Raw genomic sequence first — 26,918 nt, 5'->3', positions numbered from 1 at the left:
CACGTTAACTTCACTTTCATTGGAATTGCCTCAAAAAAGAAATAATATGCACACTTAGTTGGGTAAAGAAATATATCTTACCATTCAGGAATGTAGGAGGAGAAGGAGAAAAGGGAAAGAGGGTGGATTGGGGGAGGTACAATTCAGAAGCAAAACACTTTTGAGAATGGACAGTGTGAAAGGAGAGAGAGCACGCAGGATAAACAGGGGGTAAATAGGATGGAGGAAAACACATAGTAATCATAACTGTGGGGAAAAAATGTAGTAAGTTTCTCTGATAAAGACCTCATTTCTCAAACACATAGAGAACTGAGTCAAATTTGTAGAAATGAGTCACTCCTCAATTGATAAATGGCCAAAGGATATGAACAGGCAGTTTTTGGATAAAGTAATCAAAGCTATCTGTAGTCATATAAAAAATGCTCTAAATCACTATTGATTAGAGAAATTCAAATCAAAACAATTCTGAGCTGCCATCCCACAGCTATCAAATTGGCTAATATGACAGAAAAGGAAAACAACAAATGTTGGAGGGGATGTGGAAAAATTGGGATACTAAAGCACTGTTTGTGAAGTTGCATACTGATTTAACCTGTAGATCAATTTGGAGCTATACCCAAAGGTCTATACCCTTTGATCCAGCAATACCACTACTGGGTCTGTAACCTGAAGACATCAAAGGAAAAGGAAAAGGACCTATATGTACAAAAATATTTATATCAGCTCTTTTTGTGGCAGTAAAGAATTGGAAATTGAGGGGATATCCATCAACTGGGACATGGCTGAGTAAGTGCTTATATATGATTTGTGCTATAAGAGATAATGAGCAGGATGCTCTCAGAAAAACATGGAAAGACTTACATGAGCTGATGCAAAGTGAAATGAGCAGAACCAGGAGAACATTTTATACTGTAACAGCAATATAGCATGATGATCAGCTAGAAATGACTTAGTTAGTCTCAGAAATACAATGATCCAAGACAATTTTGAAGGACTTATGATGAAAAATGTTATCCACCTTCAGAGAAAGAACAATGGAGTCTAAATGCATATTGAAGCATACTTTTTCCCTTATTTTTCTTGGGGTTTTTTATTTGTCTGTTTTCTTTCATAACATGACTAACATGGAAATATGTTTTGCATGATTACACATGTATAATGTATCAAATTAAACATAAATTGCTTGCCTTCTCAATGAGTAGGGAGGGAAGAGAGGGAAGGGGAGAATTTGGAACTTAAAAATTTTAAGAAACAAATGTTAAAAATTGCTTTTACATGTAATTGGGAGAAAATAAAATATTTAAAAAAAGAAGGAATGGAAACTTTAAAAGACAAGCAGTGTAACTGGGAAGGCTGAAGAGAGAGAGAGAGAGAGAGAGAGAGACAGAGACAGAGACAGAGACAGAGACAGAGACAGGGACAGAGACAGAGAGAGAGTTGACTAAAATTACTTTCTTAAGAAACTGAGTGACTTATCCATTAAGTAGAAAGAGTCTGAAGAGGCATTTCCTAAAACAATGGAGTTTAACTCTTATCTTACAAAGAAAAGTTGTAAATGACTTTCTTCAGAAGAGATTTAAACTGCTATCATGATGGAGCTGAATGGTAGGATTGTCTCCAGAGTGATCTCTATGGTTGTCATCTCTAGCAGAGCTGATATATATAAATAATTGTTAATGTTTTGTTTTATTGTTTGATACACTAATAAATTGTATAGCCAGCAAACCTCATATTTATTTAAAGCTAGGAGATTAGAGGACCTGAAATTGAGAGACAGATGAGCATAAGTTTATGTGAAAAGATTTCTCTAGGTCATTTAATAAATAATATTTAATAAAGAGGCTGTAATCTCAGAGCAAATTGATTAACTAATGGAAAGATATAGTCATTTTAGTCATTTATGAGAAAATAATCAGTGTATAATCTTTGACTACCTTAAAACCTGAGAATAAGAATGAATCAAAAAAATGAGTCAGTAGCAGGTAGAAGGGTGATCATTTCATGGAAGCTATACAAGAGTCATCAATGCTAAAAACCTGTTACACATGGGTGACATAATTCATAAACTCTATTATAGATACAAAGTTCTTTGCTAAAGTTAAAACATTATATAAATGTCAGTTGTTATTTTATAGTATCTCCCTCCATCTAAGCTTTCATCACAATTGCTCAAAAGCAAGAAAAAAAAATTAATTACTGATTGGAATTTCACAGTCATAATCAGCACTGGATTCCCAGGGAGTTCACTTCTACCCAGGAATCTTTCCTCATAATGACCTGACTCCCACATCTCACCTGACCCCCAGCCCCTCCTATCTTCCCCATCTCTATCATGTCCCTCTCCTACCCTACCTGTCCCCTTGGGTGAGAACCAGAATATCTGAAGTCCATGCACCACTGTAACCACCAAAGTCAAACTGTCCTCAACTGCCTGCTATCTCCCACTCCTACCACCACCAACTATTCACCTACTGTTGCCCTATGGGAAAAATTCCAAGTTACGGCTCTGATTTCACATCTTTTGATTTTTCCTGCTCTTAAGTATTAATTAACATTTATAGACCTTTTTATCTATTCCAATGCCAAGATAAAAAATCAGTAGCTAATGAGTCTGTCTATGCAAACCTGTCAGGTCATCCATTCAGAACAATTAACTGTGTATAAGTTTTCACTCAGTCTGGGAAATCTCAGGGGGAAATTAATGGACAGGACTCCACAACAGTTCCAAGAACATTGAATGAGCCTCAATTCCCTGAGGAATTTGTGCTCTGGCTAGAATCAACCCTTGTATTTAAGGAGAATGTACAAAGTTCCTTCTTGGGTTCATTGAAGAGACATTGTCTTGCAGTGCCAAGAATGTCCACAATGATTGATTTTTTCAATGCACTTTACCCCTCACCTGGCATTTTAATATTCTTCTCTCATGAAAGTACCTTTAATTCCACTAATGTAATGAACCTCTGGAATGTAGATCTTTGTATTTTTAACCCAGTTTTGCAGATTTTCATTAATTTCTCAAAGTCACACAGTCAAGACCTAAAATGCCTGACTCCTCATATACTGACATTCACTATTGAAACCTCCATTTCCTTTACCACCAAACATTCTGTCTGGGACAAAAAGAATACTTGGCCTCTTTTCACAAGGGAAGAGCTTTATTAAAAAAATCTTACTTATCTAATAGAAAATCATGTAGCATGAGAAGTTTCTTATGGAACCAAAATGAAAATTTGCTCCTTTTCATCCTAATATTTTGAGATTTCTTTCCCTCTTTGTCAAAAGCACCATTATTCTTCTAGTCTTCTAAATTTATAACCTTGGAATTATCTTCAACTCTTCATTCTTCTTCAGTCTGAAAATCCAATAAGTTGACAAATCTTAACATGTATTAATTTGTTAATCAAGTGATTAACAAACATCAAGTCCCTTGTGTCTACTCCCATAGCTTAATTTAGGTCCTCTGATCTAGATTATTGCAACAACCTCCAAATTGGCCACAAATCTCTTATCATTCTATTCCACCTTTCACCCACTCTCAAAGCGATTTTCCTTAAAGTACAAATCTTAACATATCAATACCTGCTCAATAACCTTCAGTAGAAGGACAGCTAGGTAGTGTAGTGAATAGAGCACCAGCTCTGGAGCCAGGAGGACCTGAGTTCACATTTGGCCTCAGATACTTGACATTTACTAACTGTGTGACTTTGGATAAGTCACTTAACCCTAATTGCCTCTCCCCCACAAAAAAAAAAAAGAATAACCTTCAATAGCTCCCTATTGCCTATAGAATGAAATATAAACTCCTCTGTTTATCTTTTAAAGCCCTTCACAGCCTGATCTCCAAGTATCTTTCCAGCCTCATTATATATTACTCCCCCTCTTACTCTCAGCAATCTAGTCAAACTTGCCTTAACACTGTTCCTCACAAACTACACTCTATCTCTGATCCCCACTAGCTTCCTCACCTCTCCATCCCTGTAATGGTCATCTTCCTCCCCTCCACTTCATATCATCTCTCTTTTCCTTCAAGACGCAGCTCAAGTACTGCCTTCTACATGAAGTATTTCATGATCTCTCCAACTGCTCACCCTCCCTCCCAAACTACCTTGAGTTTAACTACTTTGTATTCATTTATATTTCTTCTCTCTCTCTCTCTCTCTCTCTCTCTCTCTCTCTCTCTCTCTCTCTCTCCCTCTCTCTCTCTCTCTCTCTCTCTCTCTCTCTCTCTCTCTCTCTCTCTCTCTCTCTCTCTCTCTCCCTCTCTCTCTCTCTCCTTACCATACTTATATGTTTGCTTGTTGTCTCCCCTAGGAGAACGTAAGGGCCTTGGGAGAAGAGATTATTTCATACTATATATCTGCACTGCCAACACTTATCATACTGCCTGGAACTTAATAGTAGGCACTTAATAAAGAGTAGGCACTTAATAAATGTCTATTTATTGACTGCTTGATTTAAGATGTGAACATTTGAGTCAATATTAACATTAAAGATTTCTTTTGAACTAAATATTTTAATGATATGATTGATGTCATCTATGCTTGTCCAAGTTACATATACCTACCAGATAGATGACCAATGGAAGGCATAATATTTAATACAGTTAAGAGACAAATAAATCAATTCTTACAAGAACTAAATCTCCAAGACAGGCAATTATGGGAACAGCTTCAAAATTGCACTTGAGGTTCTACTGTAGAAGGACCAAATTACAGTTTTTGTCGCAAAATAGCTGCCTGGTTGAATGGCACAAAGAGATGTCTGGATATTTTCAGAGTCTGAGAACATTTAGTCCACTCAACACAGTCTTTTATTAAGCTACACAATGAATTTAAGTGAGAGGTTACTAACAGCAGTCAATTCAGAGCACAGGTGTATAATATTCAAAGATATATAGCATAGTACCAATCAACAGGTAAACATTTTTTTTTGTGGTAAGCTAGCCTTCACCACAACCACCACCACCATAAAAAAAAATCTATGTATTTCATCATGTGAGATTTGGTTTGAGCCTTATCAGGGACACATGGTGAATTTTGACTTGCATTGTATTTATATGCCCATTTATGCTTTGTGCTTCTGCATGAATGAATGCTTTTAATACTTAAAAGCTAGAGAGCTAAGAAACTGTTTTCAACCTTTTTTGCAGGAAACACACATGTGTACCACTCTCCAGGTACCCCAGTGGTCTTTAGAAGGGCATGCATTTAAAACATTTTTTTATCAATACTCTACCATCACTTCACTTATTAGGCTATAATCCATAAGTTTTGTCATCATTAGTACACTGACACAGGAATTTAACATATCAATCAACAAGCACCTACTAAGGGTTTACAATTAATCAGTTGGAATACTAAGAAAAGAAAAACCAGCTCCAGCACTCAAGGAGTTCATGTAATAATGTGAGAGACAACACATAGTTAAATAGATACAAACAAGATACTTAGAGAAGAAGAGTCAAGTGGTCAGGAGATTGTAAAATAGAATTTGAGCTATTTTGAAAGAAACTACTGATGTCAAGAAGTTGAGGTGAGGAGAGAGAGCATTCCAGGCAGGGAAGAAAGTCAGTGCTAAGACATTGAGATGGAAGATAGAGTGGTATTTGAGAGAAACAGCAAATAGTTTGGTTAACAATAATAGTATTTGTATAGTGATTTAAGGTTTTCAGCAAAGCACTTTGCAAATATTTTCATTTTATCTTTGTGTTATCCTGGAAGGTAGGTGCCATTATTATCCCCATTTTACAGATGACTCAGACAAAGGTGAAGAGACTTGCCCATGGTCACACAATAAGAAAGTGTCTGAGGCTGGAATTGAACTCAGGTCTTTCTGACTCTAGGTCTAAATATCTATCCACTATGCCACATGGCAATCTCAGAATTAAGGCTATTGATATGAATACATGAATGGGTATAAATAAAAATTTCATCCTAAGATCACAGAACCATCAGGTAAGCTGATTCAGTCAAATAAACCCCATTCTCCCCTCTAATAAAGGGTTAGGGTTAGGGTAACATTTTTGTGTATGTGCATATCCCACATAAGTTGTTCATCCCAACATTATTTGATCAGAGCACAAATGCATTACAATTAAGCATCATTAATATATTATCAACAAACTCTACCTAACCTCACAAAAAATTCACTATAATGTCATTCAACCTAACATTCATTTATAATTCATTTGTATGGAATTAACTGCTCTGTGAACTATGTTGTTGAATATTACATTTTCTAAGGAATCAATCCTAAGCATTATATTGCATATGCATACAGTCTAAAACTATATTCAAAGTCTTAAAATATTTCATCCAGGTTAGCTTAAAATTTAAAATCACACATCATTTTTCATTATATAACAGGAAAAAATTGCAGTAGCCCCTGAATCTACATGGAAGGAAAATCCTAAAGTTTGCCAAATGGAGCCAATACAAATACAGTAGTAAATATCCATTTGTCTCCAAATCAAATAACCAGAGTATGCAAATCACCAGTTTGGGGCACACATTCTACATTCTACTTTCATGAAAAGGCAAGTAGTGGTTAGATATCCATTACTGGATTTTTTTTAAAAAAACTTTTTTGTTATAACAATTCACAGCTTGACAACAATATGCCTATTTTCTCATACTCTCTCCAACATTTGTCATTTTCCTTTTTTAGCAACTTTGCCAATCTAATGGGTATTTTCCACTCCACTTTGCATTTGTTACCTTGCCTGCCTAAAACATCACTGAACAAGATGTCCCTCCCAGAATAAGCTCATCACTTCTAAACTCACCACCATGTTGTTAACTCAAGCCTTGAAAGATTCCACCTCCTCCTCTCCCCTCTGAATAGAGGGCTGGAGGGCAGAGTACCAAATTCCTCCCAATGCCTTCCTTTATAGAGGGCAGGAACTGCACTCTCAGATCACTTTACTTTGCATCTGCTATACCCGACTGCCCGGTACACCCTAATGTCCCTATTCCCCTTAACACTCTCTCTATTTTTCCTGCCTCCATTTGTGCATTGTCTCCCCCTTTATATTGTAAGGTCATTGATGGCAGGGACTGTCTTTATTTGCATTAATTGTATATCCTGCACTAAGCACATTATCTGACACATCATAGGTGCTTAATAAATATTTATTAAATTAAATACAGTTAAATCTCATAGCTGCTTTAATTTGAATTTCTCTATTACTGATTGGAAGTATTTTTCATGTTAATTGGAAAAAATTAAAATGAAATAATTTTTTTTAGACTATGTCACTTAGTGATTACAGTTCAGCTCATACCCTGACACATTTCTATCTATGAACCTGTACAATAACTGATAACAATATTGATGACACTAGGATCCTGCAAAAGGCTCAGAAGACTTATAAATATAAAAAATTAAATTGTATTCAACTGAGGTTTAGTTGCTCTTTTATTTTGCCCTTATTCTTTGAAAACTGTTAACTTGTATATAGTATGCATAGAACTCCTAATTAATCAGAAATATCTCATAAATCAGGCTGCTGTATTACTCAAAAACTCTGAACAAATTAGAATTTGTTACAGTGAAATGAGGAATGAAAACACTCCATTAAGAATAACAATTATAGGGTGGCACAGTGAATAGATCACTGGCCCTGGAGTCAGGAGGACATGAGTTCAAATTTGGGCTCAGACACTTGACACTTACTAGCTGTGTAACCCTGGACAAGTCACTTAACCCCATTGCCTAGCAAAAGGAAAAAAAAAAGAATAATAATTATAGAGGCCTCTCAGGGTAGAGCCAAGATGGTGGAATAAAAGCAGTGACTTGCATGAACTCTCCCTCAAACCCCTCCAAATATCTGTAAAAAAAAAAATGACTCTAAACAAATTCTAGAGCAGCAGAACCCACAAAAAGACAAAGTGAAACAAATTTCCAACCCAAGATAACCCAGATGGCTGATAGGAAAGGTTTATTGTACCAGGCTGGGAGAGGACCACAGTTCAGTGTGGGCTATACAATCAAAGACAGGACCCAGCAAAGCTAGAGCAGGCCTCAGGGGATTGAATCACTGGCAGTCATGGCTGTTTCCAGACTTCTCAACCCAAAAATGCCAAAGACAACTTAGAAGGTCAGTAAGAAAAGTCTGTCAGACCTGGGTGAGAGAGAAGTGTGGTTCAGCTCCAGCTCTGGCACAGTCTTGGGTGGTGATAGTGACAGTTGCTTCCGGAGCTCTCAGCCCACAGACTGTGGAGGGATCAAGAGGTTGATAAGAGGGGGACTGCAAGGATATTTTTGCTGGCACTGAGGAAGGACTCTCTTGCTTTGCCTGTGCTTGGATCTGGGACACAGTTCTGGGTGGTGGTCCTAGGGTGAGGAGGAGAGCTGGTGTGGCAGAGCTTGTAGTGGTGGTGGAAAGGGAATCATCCTCACAGTTCTAAGGTAGAAAAGAGTGCTTGTGGTCACTCATAGACCAGAGCACAGGCCAGGAAAGGAGTAAACACCTCACCTTTGACCATATCACCTTGGAAGAACTGAAAATTTGTAGGTCCCTAGAAGTATTTCTAAAAATAATGGCACAAAACCCCCGAAACTTGGGACAGTACATTCTCCACACTGGAAGCAGACCCCTACCTTAACAAAGAGTTAAAAAGTCAAGTAATTGGTTGGGAACATGAGCAAACATGTAATACACTATGACCAGGTAAGATTTATACCAGGAATGTAGGGTTGGTCCAAAATACGGAAAACTATCAGCATAATTCATCATATCAACACCAAAACTAATAGAAACCACATAATCATCTCAATAGATGCATAAAAAGCTTTTGACAAAATACAATGCCCATTCCTATTAAAAACACTAGAGAGCATAGGTATGAATGGAGTCTTCCTTAAAATAATAAATAACATCTATCTAAAACCTTCAGCAAGCATAATATGTGATGGGGACAAGCTAGAAGCATTTCCAATAAGATCAGGGGTGAAATGTCTATTACCACCACTGTTATTCAACATCATACTGGAAACATTAGCTTTAGGAATAAGAGAAGAAAAAGACATTGAAGGTATTAGAATAGGCAAAGAAGAAACAAAGCTATCCCTCTTTGCAGATGACATGATGTTATACTTAGAGAATCCCAGAGAATCAAGTAAAAAACTACTTGAAATAATAAACAACTTTAACAAAGTTGCAGGCCATAAAATAAACCCACATAAATCATTGGCATTTCTCTATATTACCAACAAAGCCCAACAGCAAGAGATAGAAAGAGAAATTCCATTTTAACTTACTGTAGACATTATAAAATACTTAGGAGTCTACCTCCCGAAACAAACCCAGGAACTCTATGAACACAATTCCAAAACACTTTTCACACAAATAAAATCAGATCTAAATAATTGGAAAAACATCAGTTGCTCATGAGTAGGCCAAGCTAATATAATAAAAATGACAATTCTACCTAAGCTAATGTACTTACTCAGTGCCATACCAATCAAACTACCAAAAAATTATTTTAGAGTTAGAAAATATAATAACAAGATTCATTTGGAAGAACAAAAGTTCCAGAATATCAAGGGAACTAATGAAAAGAAATGTAGGGGAAGGTGGCCTAGCCATTCCAGATCTTAAATTGTATTATAAAGCAGCAATCATCAAAACTGCTTGGTACTGGCTAAGAAATAGAGTGGTGGATCAGTGGAATAGGTTAAATAGGCAAGACACTATAGTCAATGACTATAGTAATCTATTATTTGATAAACCCAAAGACTCCAGCTTCTGGGATAAGAACCCACTCTGAAAAAAAAACTACTGGGAAAACTGGAAAAGAGTATGGCAGAAACTAGGCATAGACCAAAATCTCACACCATATACCAAAATAAAGCCAAAATGGGTTCATGATTTAGATATAAAGGCTGATACTATAAGCAAACTGGGAGAGTATGGAATAGTTTGCCTGTCAGATCTATGGAGAACAGAAGAATTCATGATGAAACAGGAGATAGAGAACATCACAAAAAGTAAAATAGATAATTTTGATTACATTAAATTGAAAAGATTTTGCACAAACAAAGCCAATGCAACTAAGATTAGAAGGAAGGTAGAAAATTGGGAAAGAATTTTTACAATCAGTCTCTCTGATAAGGGCCTCCTTTCTAAAATATATAGAGAATTAAGTCAAATTTATAAGAATACAAGCCATTCCCCAATTGATAAATGATCAAAGGATATGAACAGACAGTTCTCAGAAGAAGAAATTAAAGCCATCTATAGTCATATGAAAAAATGCTCTAAATCACTATTGATTAGAGAAATGCAAATCAAAACAACTCTGAGGTACCACATCACACCTATCAGATTGGCCAACATGACAAAACAGGAAAATGATAAATGTTGGAGAAGATGTGGGAAAATTGGAACACTAATGCGTTGTTGGTGGAGTTGTGAACTGAACCAACCATTTTGGAGAGCAATTTGGAACTATGCCCAAAGGGCTATAAAAATGTGCATATGCTTTGACCCAGCAATAGTATTTCTAGGGCTATATCCCAAAGAGATCACATAAATGGGAAAAGGACCTACATGTACAAAAATATTCATAGCAGCTCTTTCTGTGGTACCCCTTGGCAAAGAATTGGAAATTGAGAGGATGCCCATCAATTGGAGAATGGCTGAGCAAGTTGTGGTATATGAATGTGATGGAACACTATTGTGCTATAAGAAATGATGAACAAGCTGACATCAGAAAAACCTGGAAAGACTTGAATGATCTGATGCTGAGTGAAGTGAGCAGAACCAAGAGAATGTCATACACAATAACAGCCACATTGTGCGATGACTGATATTGATAAACTTAACCCTTCCTGGCAATACAAGGATCTAAGACATCTCCAGAGGCCTTGTGATGGAAAATGCTATCCACATCCAAAGAAAGAACTATGGAAGTCAAATTGCTATCTTTTTTTCTCTTCTGTTGAGTTTTGTTTCCTCTTTCTGATGGTTCCTCCAATTGGTTTTATTTTTTACTTACAGCATCACTAGTGTGAAAATATGCTTAATATGAATGTAAATGTATAGCCTATATCAGATTGTGTGCCATCTTGGGGAGGGTGGTGAAGAGGAAGGGGGAGAAAAATTTTAAACTCAAAAGCATATGGAAGTGATTATTGATAAATCAAAATAAACTAATAAAAAAGTGAGAAAAAACTCAGACTATAGAATCTACTTTGATGAAAAAGAAGACCGAAACATATAACCAGAAGAAGACAACAAAGTCAAAACTCCTACATCCAAAGCCTCCAAGAAAAATATGAATTGGTCTCAGGCTATGAAAGAACTCAAAAAAAATTTTGAAAAAGAAGTAAGAGGGACAGCTAGGTGACGCAGTGGATAGAGCACTGGAACTGGAGTCAGGAGGACCTGAGTTCAAATCCAGCCTCAGACCAAACACTTGACACTTACTAGCTGTGTGACCTTGGGCAAGTCACTTAACCTCAATTGCCTAACAAAAGAAAAAAGAAAAAAAAGAGAAAGAAAAAGAAGTAAGAGAAGTAGAAGTAAAATTGGGAAGAGAAATGACAGTGATACAAGAAAATCATGAAAAAAAAGTCAACAGCTTGTTAAAGGAGACCCAAAAAATACTGAAGAAAATAACACCTTAAAAAATAGACTAACCCAAATGGCAAAAGAGGTCCAAAAAGCTATTGAGGAGATGAATGCCTTAAAAGCAGAACTGGCCAATTGGCCAATGGTGGTCCAAATGTTCACTGAAGAAAATAATTCCTTAAAAATTAGAATGGCACCAATGGAAGCTAATGACTCTGTGAGAAATCAAGAAATTATAAAACAAAACCAAAAGAATGAAAAAATAGAAGACAATGTGAAATATCTCATTGTAAAAACAACTGACCTAGAAAATAGATCCATGAAAGATCATTTTAAAATTATTGGACTACCTGAAAGTCATAATCAAAAAAAGAGCATAGACATCATCTTTCAAGAAATTATTAAAGAAAACTGCCCTGATATTCTGGAAGCAGAGGGAAAAATAGAAACTGAAAGAATCCACTGATCACCTCATGAAAGGGATCCCCAAAAGAAAACTCCTAGGAATATTATAGTCAAATTCCAGAGTTCCCAGATCAAGGAGAAAATATTGCAAGCTGCCAGAAAGAAACAATTCGAGTTCTGTGGAAACACAATCAGGATAACACAAGATTTAGCAGCTTCTACATTAAGATATCAGAGGGCTTGGAATATGATATTCCAGAGGTCAAAGGAGTTAGGATTATAACCAAAAATCACCTACCTAGCAAAACTGAGTATAATCTTTCAGGGGGGAAAATGGGAATTCAATGATATAGAGGATTTTAAAGCATTCTTGATGAAAAGACCAGAGCTGCATAGAAAATTTGACTTTCAAATACAAGACTCAGGAGAAGCATAAAAAGGTAACCAGAAAAGAGAAATCATAAGGGACTTATTAAAGTTGAACTGTTTACATTCCTACATGGAAACCTTTCTCAGTATTAGGTTAGTTGGAGGGAATATAGATATGGATATAGATATATAGATGGAGGTCACAGGGTGAGTTGAATATGAAGGAATGATATCTAAAAAATAAAATTAAGGGGTGAGAGAGAGGATTGTACTGGGAGAAGAAGAAAGGGAGAGGCAGAATAGGGTAAATTATCTCACATAAGAGAGGCAAGAAAAAGTTTTTACAGTGGAGGGGAACAGAGGAGAGGTGAGAGGGAATGAGTGAATCTTACTTTCATTGTATTTGGCTTAAGGAGGAAATAGCATACACACTCAATTGGGTTTGGAAATCTATCTTACCCTACAGGAAAAAGGGGAAAGAGAATAAGGGGAGAATGATAGAAGGCAGATTGAGTGAGGGGATAATCAAAAGCAAACACTTTTGAAAAGGGACAGTGTCAAAGGAGAGAATAGAATAAATGAGGGACAGGATAGGATGGAGGGAAATATAGTTATTCTTTCACAACATGACCATTATATAAATGTTTTGCATGACTCCACATGTGTAACCTATATTAAATTGCTTGAATTCTCAATGAGGGTGGGTGGAGAGGGAGGAAGGGAGAGAATTTGGAACTCAAAGTTTTAAAAATGAATGTTAAAAACTGTTTTTACATGAAACTTGGAAAGAAGATATACAAGTAATGGGGTATAGAAGTTTATCCTGCCCTATAGGAAAATAGAAGAGGAAAGGAATAAGAGAAGTAGGGGATGATAGAAGGGACAGCAGACTAGGGGAAGGGGTATTCAGAATGCACACTATCGGGGTAGAAGGAGGGGAGAGATGGGGAGAAAAGTTGGAACTCAAAATCTTGCAGAAGTGAATGCTGAAAACTAAAAATTAATTAATTAATTGATAGAATATTGGGGCAGAGCCAAGATGGCAAAGAAAAGGCAGTGAGTTGCCTGAGTTCTCACCAAAACCCTCCAAACACCTTTAAATAATGCTATAAAACAATTCCTGGAGCCACAGAACCCACAAAAGGATGAGGTGAAATAATTTTCCAGCCAAAGACAATTTAGAAGGTCAGCAGGAAAGGTCTGCCACACCTGCCTGAGAGTGGAGCACAGTCCAGTGCAGGCCACACCAGCAAAGACTCAGCCTCAGCAAACCAGAAGCATGCCTTGGGAGCCACTGAATCAGCAGTGGCATCAACTGCTTCCAGAGCTCTTAGTCCACAGATGGTAAGGGGGTTGAACAGCTGGTCAGAAGGAGATTACAGGGGTTTCTTTGCTAACGTTGAGGCAAGACTCTGTTGTTTTGTCCATACTCGGATCCAGGTCACAGTTCTGGGTGGCAGTCCCACTAGCACACCAGAGCTTGCAGCCAAAGTGAAGCAGGGATCCTCATCATAGTTCCAAGGCAAAAAAGAGTACTTGTGGTCACTCACAAAACAAAGCACAGGCCAGAATAGTAAACACATCTCTCCTTAGATCATACCACCTTGGAAGAACTGAAAATTTACAGGCCCCTAGAAGTATTTCTTAAAACAGCTACAAAAACCCCCGAAACTTGGGACAGTGTACTCTCCACCCTGGAAGTATAGCTCTACCTTATATAGAGTTAAAAAGTCAAGTAATAGGCTGGGAAAATGAGCAAACAATGAAAAAAATAGAAAGTTACTATGGTGACAAGGAAGATCAAAACACACACTCAGAAGACAACAAAGTCAAAGCTCCTACATCCAAAGCCTCCAAGAAAAATATGAATTGGTCTCAGGTGATGGAAGAGTTCAAAAAGGATTTCAAAAATCAAGTAAGAGAGGTAGAGGAAAAATTGAGAAATGAGACTGATGCAAGAAAATCATGAAAAATGAGTCAACAGCTTGGTAAAGAAGATACAAAAAATACTGAAGAAAATAACGCCTTAAAAAAGACTAGGCCAGGAGTTGTAAACTGATCCAACCATTCTGGAGAGCAGTTTGGAACTACGCCCAAAGGGCTATAAAATTGTGCATACCATTTGACCTAGTAATACCACCTCTAGGTCTGTATTCCAAAGAGAGCATAAAAATGGGAAAAGGACCCACATGTACAAAAATATTTATAACAGCTCTTTTTGTAGTGGCCAAGAATGGAAATTGAGAAGATGTCCCTCAACTGAGGAATGACTGAACAAATTGTGGCATATCAATATAATGGAACACTATTGTGCTATAAGAAATGATGAGCAGGCAGACTTCCAGAAAAACCTGGAAAGATTTATATGAACTGATGCTGAGTGAAATGAGCAGAACTAGGAGAACATTTAACAGTCACATTGTACGATGGCTGACTTTGACAGACTTGGCTCTTCTCAGCAATGCAAGGATCTAAAACAACTCCAAATGACTCAGGATGGAAAATGCTACCCACATTAAGAGAAAGAAATATGGAGTGTGAATGCTTGTGGAAGCATACTATTTGCTCTCTCTTTCTTTTGTTGTTTTGTTTTATTGCTTCATTCAGTGAAATAGAGGACTTTCAAGCATTTTTGAAGAAAATACCAAAGCTGCATAAAAAAATATGACTTTCAACTACAAGACTCAAAAAAAGCATAAAAAGGTAAATGGGAAATGGAAATCATAGGAGACTTATTAAGTTTAAACTGTTTACATTCCTACACGGGAAGATGATACTTGCAACTCATAAGAACTTTCTCATTATTAGGGCAGTTAGAAGGACTATATATGGACAGAAAGCACCTGTGTGAGTTGAATATGAAGGGATGATATCTAAAAAAAAAATAAGATGTGAGAGAATGTCCTTGGAGAAGGGGAAAGGGACAGATAGAATGGGGCAAATTATCTCACACATTAAAGAGGGAAGAAAAAGCTTTTATAGTGGAGGGGAAGATGGGGGAGGTGAGGGAGGAGTGAGTGAATCTTACTGTCTTCAAAATTGGCTCAAAGAAGGAATAACATACATACTGAGTTGGGTATAGAAATCTATCTTTCCCCACAGTAAAGAAGGAAGGGAAGAGAGGGGGTAGTCAGAAGCAAAACACCTTTGAGAGGGGACAGGGTGAAAAAAGACAGAGAATAGAATAAGTGGGGGAAATAAAATGGAGAGAAATAGAAATATAAACTGTGAAAAGAATTCTGAAGGAAGTTTCTCTGATAAAGGCCTCATTTCTCAACTATACAGAAAACTGAGTCAAAATTGTAAAAGTAAAAGCCGTTCTCCAATTGAGAAATAATCAAAAGATATGAACAGTTTTAAGATAAAGTAATCAAAGCTATCTATAACTATATGAAAAAAAATGCTCTAACTCACTATTGATTGGAGAAATACAGATTAAAACAATTCTGAGGTACTACCTCAAACCTGTTTGATTGGCTAATAGGACAGAAAAGGAAAACAAATGTTGGAGGGGATGTGGGAAAAATGAGATATTAATACACTGTTGGTAGAGTTGTGAACTAAGTCAACCATTCTGTAGAGCAATTTGGAACTAAGGGCTATGATACCCTTTGACCTAGCAATACCACTACTATGTCAGCATTCCAAAAGAGATATAAAACAAGTAGGAAAAGGACATGTATAATCAAAAATGTTTATAACATCTATTTTCTGGTGGCAAAGAGTTGGAAACTGAGAGAATGTCCATCAATTAAGGAATAACTGAACAAACTGTGGTATGTGATTGTGATGGAACACTATTTTGCTATAAGAAATGATGAGCAAGATGCTCTCAGAAAAATCTGGAAACATTTACATGACCTGATGCAAAGTGAAATATACTATGTACAAAGTAACACCAATATTGTAAGATGATCCACTGCAAATGACTTAGCTATTCCCAGCAATACCATGATCCAAGAAAATTCTGAACAACTTATGGTGAAAAATGCTATCCATTCCCAAAGAAAGAACTGACGGTGCCTGAATGCAGATTGCAGCATACTTTTTTTACTTTGTTTATTTTTCTTGAGTTTTTTTTTTTGGTCTATGTTTTCTGTCACAATATGACTATTATGAATATGTTTTGTATTACTACATATGTATAACCTATATTGAATTGCTTGCCTTCTCAATGAGGGGGGAGGAAGGAAGAAGAAAGATAATTTGGAACTCAAAATTTTAAAAATGAATGTTAAAAACTGTTTTACACATAAATGGGGGAAAATAAAATACTAAATAAATTCCCCAAAAAAGAATAATAATTATAAGACATTTCTCTATAGAAAAAGAAGTAAGAAAAAATGTTCAGCAGACTACTGAGGTCTACTATCTCTTTTAACTATGCTTCTTGATAGGATAGCAACTCATTCATTAGGAAAATATATACATATGCATATGTTCATATGTGTGTATACATATACATATTTTTCCCCTGCAGCACAAGGTAATGACTTAAAATTGATAATAGGTGAGCAATCAGGTTGTGGAGTAGACATTTTCTCTGGATCTCACTACCTCTCAGACCTCTCCAAAACAGAAATTATGTGCCAAAGATAAAATAACTTTAGCTGCTTCCATGGTCTAAGACACCAAGAATCCAAAAGAAGGTCAAAAACCCAGGAACTGACACTTACTGATCCTGAGTTCACTCAGCACTTTTTTGCTGCCCTGCCCCCACACTACTAGCAGCAAGGCCACACTAACAGACCCAAAGAACAACACAGAGGCACAGGCTTAAAACAAAACCCACCCTGGCACTGCATTCTCCTCTCCCTCTTCCCAGTGTTACAGAGACCCAAGCTATAGGTTGTGGAAGTTTACTTAGGCCTCAATAGCTAGCTTGATCATAGCCCTTAAGAAGCAAAAATCTGCCAGGGGCTACAATCTGGAAGCACAAGTGCTGAAAAGCTCTGAACTGCTGGTCAGAGGAAAGCAGGCTCTAAACTGCCCAGAAAACTTGGTAACAAAAAGAGTGTGACAGGTTAACAGGGCAGACACAGTGGGTGTGGGGAACTGCATAGCACTCTACTAAGCTTGAGGGAAAGAGTACAGCATCCATCTAGTGCGAGTTTTGAACACACAAATGTCAGTTGGGCAAGAGACTTAGGCTGGTGAGTAATGAATTGCACTATATGGGAGAAGGCTGATATGGTAAATCACAGGAAAATCGCAATCAGAAGGAAAGGAGTCAGGATGTGAATAAGGAAAATAAGTGGGGAGGCGAAGACTGAAAGTACCAAAGATTTCAGGAAGAAGAAATATCAAAGACCTTGAATATAAACAGATAGGTCAACAGAAAAAAAAAAAAACAGTAACAACAAAAGGAAATATGGCCTCCAGATTTAGTAAACAAGTTCAAGCCTCTGAATAAATATGTCAAAATGAAGGAAAATGATTTAACACATGATGAAACAGAGGACCCTATGAAATTTGAGAGAACGTGGAACCATAATACACTGTTCTTGAGATGTTTAAAAGAGAAATGGGAATTATGAGAGCAGAATTTATGTCCTGCACAGAAAAAATGAGTAAAATATAAAATTTTGAATTGCAATAGCAATCCTCATCAAGGGAAAAAAGAAGATGGAGAGTACAAATATAGAAGTGAAGGGCAAGCTAAAAGAGAAGCAAAAAAACAAGAACATTAAAAGAAAATACGCTCATTCTGCAAGCTAAAGTTATGGATCTCAGGATACATAGAAACAACCTCAAGAACATAGATCTCCCAGAATAACATGATGATAGGAGAAAAAAACTTAATATCATAATAAAAGAAATAATAGAAGAGAACTTCCCAGAATTTTTGAACATAGAAAATAAAATCCCAATTAAAAGATTTCACAGATCACCTTCAGAAAGAAAGGCTATTTCAACCACATAGTGGTTAAATTTCACTATTCAATTTAGAAACAACAAATTCTGCAAGTCATCAGGACAAAGACCTTCAAATACAAAGGAAAGACTATTTTGCAACCATTAGAAAAAGGAGGAGGCAATATAATGTGTTCTGAATGGCATTGGAGCTCAGAATGCAGCCAAGGGCGACCTATCCTGCAAATCTGAGCTTAATTATACAGGACAAAAGATGGATATTCAATAATAAAGTGGAGTTTGAAACATTTTTAGAAAGAAAACCAAAACTGGAGAGATTATTTGCTTCTCAAGCACCTCAAACAACAGAAATGCAAGAGGAGTGAATAAATTTAGACAACAGCAACAGAGTGAAAACAGAGAGACTAGCACTAGTTCTTTCTGTGTGTATACAAGGAGGAGAAAGGGGTGAAGGCAGAAATCTGGTAGAGGTCATAGTGAAGAGGCAGAGAGGGGGCATTATAGACAGAACCTGATAACACTCTGTTTCCAGATGAATGTTTCTTTTGTGAGACTACATTATAACATGAAAAAGTACATGAAAGGTGGGAGGGGAACAGGAAGATAAAGAGTGAGTGATGGTCCAGGACCAAATCGAGGACTAGCAATGAGGGGAAGGTGACCTCTGTGGTCTCAGAAAGAGAAGAGTTCATAGCAGAATGGGCAAGGAGGATGGAGTGGAATAAAAAGGGAGGGAAAAGAAGAAAAACATATTGGATGTGGGAAAGGGTTCCATAAATACTCCTATGGGTGAGGGGAGATAAGGATCTTACACTGGATAAGGTCTGGGGAATCTGGTGCCTGAAAAAACCTACTTGTCCTGAGAGGGGGGAGTTGGGAGTTCTAGAGACCACTAGAACCTAGAGGAGTGGGAGAATATGAGTACAGGGAGATTTTCAGTCAAATGTAGAAGAAGAAAAAAGAACAACAAGAGGGATATATATCAGTAGGGGTGGGGTGGAGGTACCCTATCATGGGGCAGTGTCCTCTCTGATGCCTACAATAACTGGTATTGGTCTGAGAGTGAGGTACAATGGAAAAGAAATGTATCATAGAGTAAGCCCTACAAGGCAGGGGCAGAAAGCACCTAGAAGGAAGCATCTAGAATGGAAACATTGGAAACTTTCACTGTATGAAGAATACAGAGAAGAGACACCAAATTGTTATAGGAGTTGTGAATCAGAAAATGAGGAAGAGAAAATGGTTGTGATAGAAGAGAGTGAAAGAAATCCTTTTTTGGAAAGGGTCACAATAATTAAATTTTAAAAAAACTAATAAACAGGACTAGATGAAGGGGAGAAGAGGAAGGGATAATATATTTGACTAACTGAAAGGGGAAATGAGGGGAGGAAATAAATAATCAGATAAAAGCAGGAGAGAGTAAATAATAATAAAAAAATATAAAGGGATAGGGGTAACAACATGAGGAGAAGAGAGTCAGTGGGGATAGGACCACCTTAAAAAGATTGAAGTAAAGTAACTGAAGGAACATAATACTGCATTTACAGCAGAAAGGGGGCAAAAATCATAAATGAAAAAACTCCAATTTTAGAGATGGAGCATGCACAGTTTTATATAGTGCTTTGAGTGTAGTTACAAACTGTTCTCCAGAATGGTTGGATCAGTTCACAACTCCATCAACAATTCATTAGTGTACCTATTTTCCCACTTCCCCTATGGCATTTATCATTTCTGGTAGGTGTGAGGTGGTACCTCAGAGTTGTCTTAATTAGCATTTTTCTAATCAATAGTAATTTATAGTTTTTTTATACGACTATAGATAACTTAAATTTCTTCTTCTGAAAACTACCCGTTTATATCTCTTGACCATTTATCAAATGGGGAATAGCTCTTTTTTTTATAAATTTGACTCATTTCCCTACATATTTGTGAAATAAGGCCTTTATCAAAGAAGTCTGCTATAAAAATGTTTATATTATTTCATTGTTTATGTTATTTTTTTATTAATTTATTTTAAACTTAAATACTAAAACTTAAATATACAATAAGAAAAGAAAAAGAAACATTATAAACTTAAATACTAAAACAAATACAAAATAAGAAAAGAGAAAAAAATCATTGCCATGTGCACAGCAGAACATGAGAGGGAATTCAAAATATACAGCAATACATTTCCATTTCAAGAAAGCCTATTTATTAAGTACTACACATTGTATGCCCTGCTGCCCATCTTTTCTTTGATTCCTTATAAGCTTACTTTTGTTCTCTGCTATGTACTTTTTACTTTGTTCTTTTTTCCACCTTCCTCCTCCCCAACCCTCATGAAAAACTGCTACAATTAAGCATGGAGATATAAAGATACAGGTAGAGATAGAGAGAGATATATACACACACATATACACATATATACATACAAACATACATATATGCACATATACCCATAATCATATGCACATATATATACACACTGACATACACATACATATACTTAGATATCTATAATCACACTCACAAGTAGACATATACATTCATATGCATCTATGTAAGACCATACTATAGTTGTTTGTTCTCTGTTTCTCTGAGGGTGAATAATGTTTTCCTTCATTGATCCTGGTCTTTTCATATTTTTTCTAATTCCACCAACTCATCATTTCCTATACCACAGCAATATTCCAACCTTATACTGACTGGTTATTTTAAATAGTCTCTAAAACAATATTGATTAACATGGCTGATTATATAGTGTAATTTCTCTTTTTTTCTCTTTTGATTAAATCTAATTTAACTTTAACTTTGTCTGAGATCATGATTTCTACTCCTGCTTTTTTCCCTAATAAATTCTACTTTTAATCTTTATTTTATGTTTGTGTGTATCTCCTGTTTCCTATTGTTCCTGACTCCTCTATTTTACTTCTACTTACTACCTTGCCCTCCTATTACTTAACCTATGCCCCCACCAAAGATCCTTCCCTTATCCTCTTACCCTCCTCATGCCCTTATCCTTTTATTTCTTTCTGAATTTAGAAGACTTTCATGCCCTTCTAGATATATATGTATTGTTCCTTCTTTAACCCACTCCCAATCAGAGTAGGGTTTCAGAATTACCAGCCCTCCTCCTCCATCTAATTCCTCTGTGTCTTCTTCCTCTCACAACTCATTTGTATAATACTCTGTTTACCTTTTCCCAGACCAGGCTTGCCCAATGTGTGGCCTGCCAAAGTGACCCATTAGTGGCATGTTGTGTAGGTCTGTTTTACATCCTCTACATTTTTTGTGGGCCACCTGAAATCCTTTTTAATATCACATCATACTCAGCTCTACTCCAATCTTTCTTTTGCACAACCCAATCACTAATAACAATCTTAGACATTCGACTTACATTTTGTTGTATAAAAAGCAAACGATCTATTCTCACTGAGTCCCTTGCATTAGTCTTTGATGTGTACTTTATATTTCTTTTGGATCTTGTATGTCAAATTTGCTATTGACTTCAGGTCTTTTTGCAACAAAATCCTAAAAGTCATAATAGTCATTTTGTTCCTTAAGATTCTGGATCTCCTTTTCTAGTTGGTTGACTTTGTTTTCATAATCTTGTTTTTCTTGGATTATTCTTATTTTTAAAATTTTTTCCTCAATCTCTCTCATTTGATTTTTAAAGTCTTTTTTAAGTTCTTCTATGAATTATTTTTGGGCAGGTGACCATTTGACATTACTTGTTGGAGCAGGAGAGGCCTTTTTTGTTTCTGAATCTTCCTCTGAAGACAAACCCCACTCTTCTCTATTCCCATCATAACTTTCTATGGTTAGGTTCTTTCTCTTTTGCCTGATCTTTTTTTTTTTTAATAGCAGCTTGTTATTGTGATCACCTCTAGTCCTGGGATATGGAGGATATTATCTTTGGGCTCAGATTCTCCTTCAGTTTTCCCCTCTAGCCTGGAACCAAAACCAAGAACTCCTCCCTCCTATAAGTGCCCACAGTAAGTAGCATCCCTGCCCCACTGCTTCTGCACTCACAGGGCATGTGCTGGTTCCTTCTAGCTCAGGGGTGCATCTCCATAGGACCACGGGGCCTGGAGTCCCTTATTCGCAGAGTTTCCCTCATTATTCCCCTGCTCAGATGCCTGACTCTCCACACTGTCCAGGAGGTGAAAATTCCTGTGTCTGAAGCCAGAGTTACCTCCCAACACAGCTAGGCCCAGGGCTTGCCACTTGCTGTTTCAGCAGAACTGGCCTGGAGGTGTTTAACATTTCATAGACATCAAACTTTGAATCTTCTCCCTCTTGTCCCAAGATGGCCACTATTCTGACCCAACTCTTGTTATTTTTACCACCCTATGTTTGTCCTGAGGCACTATTTTTTCTTCTTTGTGGGAGAAATCTGGAGAATTTGATATTTTCTGACCTACTCTGACATCTTCCCAGAATCCTCTTTATAGTACTTTTCATCAAAATGTAGTTTCCCTGATTATCTCTTTTAAATAGACCTATTTTTCCTTTTGGAAAAGACTGATAAAATTGATAAACCCTTTGCTAATCTGACTAAACAAAAGAAATCAGAAAATCAAATCAATAAATTAGCAAATGAGCAAGGTGAAATCATAGCAAAACCAGTAGAAATAAAAAGAATAATTAGAACATATGCTCAATTATATGCTAACAAAACTGAGAACACAAAAGAAATAGAGGCATGCTTTCAAAAATATAAAATACCCAAACTATCAGAAAACAAGATGGAGGACTTGGGCAGCTAGGTGGCGCAGTGGATAGAGCACCAGCCCTGGATTCAGGAGGACCTGAGTTCAAATCTGACCTCAGACACATAGTACTTATTAGCTGTATGACCCTGGGCAAGTCACTTAACCCCATTGCCTAGCCAAAAAAAAAAAGAAAGAAAAGAGGGTTTAAGTAACCCAATCTTAGAAAAGGAAATAAATCTAGCTGTAGAGGAACTATCAAAGAAAAAAACTCCTGAACCCTATGGATTCACAGGAGAATTTTATCATACTTTTAAGCAACAGTAACCAAAGTACACAAATGATTCTAAAAATTGAGAGAGAAAGCACCCTAACAGAATCCTTTTATGAGAGAAATGTAGTCCTAATACCTAAACCAATGAAAGGTAAAACATAGAAAGGACACTATAAGTCAACATCACTAATGAACAATGATTCAAAAATTTTAAACAAAATCCTCTTAGACTACAGTGATTTGTCCAATAAATCATTACTTATGATCAAGGGGATTTACACCAAGCATGCAAGGATGGTTCAACATTAGGAAAAGAATAAACACAATCATATTAAAACCAAAACATCTACAGTACGTTATTATCTAAACAAATATAGAAAAAGTCTTTGACAAAGTACAACACTCTTTTATGCTAAAAACCCTCCAAAGTATAGGCATAGAGTGACCTTTTGCTGAATTTGTAAAAAGCATTTATCTAAAATGAAAAGCAACTATCATATGCAATGGGGATACACTAGAACCTTTTCCAATAAATATGGGAGTTAAACAAGTATACTTAGTCTCCCCACTATTATTTAATACAGTTCAGGAATGCTAGCAATAAGACAAGAGAAAGTAATTAAAGGAATAAAGATAAAGAAGAGATAAAACTATTTGCTGATGATATAATGGTTTCCTTGGCAAATCCCAAAGAATCAGCAAAGATGCTAATTAAGAAAATAGCTTCAGCAAAGCTTAGGCTACAAAATAAATCTTCAAAAATCAACAGCATTTCTATATAATAGTAAAAAACAAGAAGCAATAGTAGAAAGGGAAATACCATTCCTAATAATTACAAAATATCTGGGGCTAAACCTCCCAAAGTACATAAAAAGACTTGTATAAAGCATAAAACTCTCACTATAGAAATAAAGAACAACCTAACTTTGGATCTTTTGTTTTTTCCAAATGAATTTAATTTTGTTATTATTTTGTCTAAAATATCAAGAGAAATGATGAAGTAAGGACAAAGGTGTGATACCACTTACACACTTAAACTATATTATAAAGCAGTAGTCATCAAAATCATCTTTATGATTAAAGAATAGAGTCGAGATCAATGGAACTAACTAGATAAGGGAGACTCAGAAATGATAGAATTCAATAACCTAGTGTTTGATAAAGTGGAAAACATAAGTTATGTAGGGGAAAACTCCCTATTTGATAAAAACTGCTGAGAAAACTGGAAAGCAGTCTGGAAGAAATTAGGCTTAGACCAAAATCTTATACCACACTCCACAATACATTCTAAGTAGATATGTGACCTTATTATTAAAGAGCATACTGTTAAAAGTTAGAAGAGAAATACATCACATACTTCTATTGCTATGGGTAGTAGATATATTCTTAACTAAACAAGAGTAAAAGGTAATTTCAGAAGATAAAACAGATAACTTTGATTACTTAAAACTGAAATTTTCTTTAAAGACAACATTAATGTATCCAGAAAAGGAAAGGAAATGGTCAAATTGGGGGGGGTAGAATCCTTTTGTCAAATTTCTCTGATAAGGGTTTGGTATTATGCAAATACATATGTAATATATCTATGACTAATAGCCATTCCCCCAAAGAATAAATGTTCAAAAAATATTAATAGTTCTCAAGAGAACTTTAAAGTACTCACAACCACATGAAAGAATGATCCAAATCACTAATAATAAGAGAAAGCAAATCAAAATAATACTAAGGATTCACCTCATAATCTTAAAATTAGGGAAAAAAATGTCCAAAATGGCAACAGTTAATTTTGGAGGGTTTGTGAGAAGAGAGGCACTCTACTACATTGTTTGTGGAGCTATGAAATGGTGTATCTATCTTGGAAAGCAATTGGGAATTATGCAAATAAAGTAACTAAAATGTCACCCTTTGAATCAGAGACTCCATTACTGGGTTTATATGCCAAGAAAGCCATCAATAAGAAAAAAGCTCCCTCATACACCAAAATATTTATAGCAACCCTTTTCGTAATAGCTAAGAATTGGAATCAAAGTAGATGTTCATCAACTGGGGAATGGCTAAACAAATTGTGGTACATGAATGTAAAAAATGATGTGTGTGATGAATACAGAGAAACATAGGAAGATCTATATGAACTGATGAAGACTGAAATAGAGCCAAGAAAACAATATACACTGTAACTGCAACAATGTAAATGGAAGGAATAACCACAAATCAAAAATTCAAAAGTAAATGAAGCAAAATTATAGTGATAAAGTGGGACTCAAAGGAAGAGACATGAAAAGACATCCCTTTGTAGATTTGGGAGGTCCATAGGTGTTACATATTGTACATGTTCTTGAACTTATTCAATGAATCAATAAGCTGTGCTGACTTTTTTTCCTCTAAAAAAATTATATTTGTAATATGGGATGGCTCTCAGGAAGGGGAAAAGAAGAGATACATAAGATACTATGGTGATGTAAGAAACAGAAAATATCAATGAGATGTTGTTAAAATTGATAACTTGCCTCTGGGCTCCAGGCTGAAGAAGTGTCAGTGGAATAAGGTTCTTCAAAGCCTAGGTTGCTGAAGGATGTCTCTATTTCCAGACTTCTTCCTGTGGCTTGCACACCAAGGCTATGAGTCAAGATGGCTTCATGTTTACTGGCTCTTTGCTCTCCAACATCTCTACTCTCAGATGCAGTCCTTGAATCCACAGAAATATGATCATCTTCACCATAAGAGACATTATCTAGGCAGCTTGGTTGACTTAATCCATCCAAGTCTAAATCTGAAATAAGAAGATAATTTCAAAAGCATTAAAAATTCATTTTATTTCTTTTGATACATTGTTTATCCAGGAGAAATTAGCAAAGATGTTGACAAATACATATATCTCTTTAGCTCAGATCCTGCCAATCCCACCTATATGAACCAAATGTGATAATGGGAAAATTAGTGATTTGTCAACATTAAAAATAATCTAAGCTCAAGGAGAAAATTTAACTGTCTAATGGGATTATTAATCAAAAATTTAAAATAAGATTCTTTTAGTGTAATAGAGAAGTCTCAGTTCCATCACAAAGATCCCTATCATAGCATATGTCCCAAAGAGGTATAATTTTATCCATAGAATATATGTTTATTTTAAACTATTAGAAATGCATAAAAACTATTCTTTGAATGAATCCAGAGACTATCAACTACCTCTCTTTTCATATACTCAAAGCTACCCATAAGAAGAGATCTAGAAAGCTAGAAAGGTTACCATCATCCTCCTAGTCACCAGACTTGTAACCTAGGGATCATCTTGATTCCTCTCTTTCACCTCCCAAGTCCAATTAGTTGCTAAGTCCTGTCATTTCTACCTTCATAACTTCTCTAGTATATGTCCCCTTCTCTTTTCTAACACAGCAACCACTCTGGTACAAACCCTTATCACTTCGTGCGTGAATTGTTACTACAGCCTGCTGGTTGTCTCCCTATCCTCCTTTAATAAAGCCTCATTTATCAAATATATAGAAAACTGAGTCAAATTTAAAAGAATACAAGTCATTCTATTTATAAATGGTCAGAAGATATGAACAGGCAGTTTTCAGAAGAAGAAATCAAAGCTGTCTATAGTAATATGAAAAACATTCTAAATCACTGTTGATTAGAGAAATGTAAATTGAAACAACTCTGAAGTACAATCAGATTTGCTATCTTGACAGAAAAGGACTATAACAAATGTTGGAAATGATATGGG

The 26,918-nt window shown here is 36.1% G+C and overlaps 1 protein-coding gene across 3 annotated transcripts in view; it reads right to left on the bottom strand.

Moving 5' to 3' along the window:
- The window catches only part of SYT16 (synaptotagmin 16), a 127,827-nt gene that overhangs the window by 22,573 nt on the left and 78,336 nt on the right, over positions 1-26,918 (bottom strand). For 2 of the 3 annotated variants that reach the window (XM_027842913.1, XM_027842915.1), the window contains one exon: positions 25,699-25,955. In XM_027842913.1, the coding sequence (XP_027698714.1) occupies positions 25,699-25,955 (257 nt within the window). Of the gene's footprint in view, positions 1-25,698; positions 25,962-26,918 lie in introns of all 3 variants that reach the window. The other variant, XM_027842914.1, reaches the window with a different exon arrangement.

This window comes from Vombatus ursinus, unplaced genomic scaffold (assembly GCF_900497805.2).
Source record: "Vombatus ursinus unplaced genomic scaffold, bare-nosed wombat genome assembly UNPS02014893.1, whole genome shotgun sequence".
Lineage (NCBI taxonomy): Eukaryota > Metazoa > Chordata > Mammalia > Diprotodontia > Vombatidae > Vombatus > Vombatus ursinus.
The sequence above is the reverse complement of the archived record's forward strand: the minus strand, read 5'-3'. Positions and strand labels throughout refer to the sequence as shown.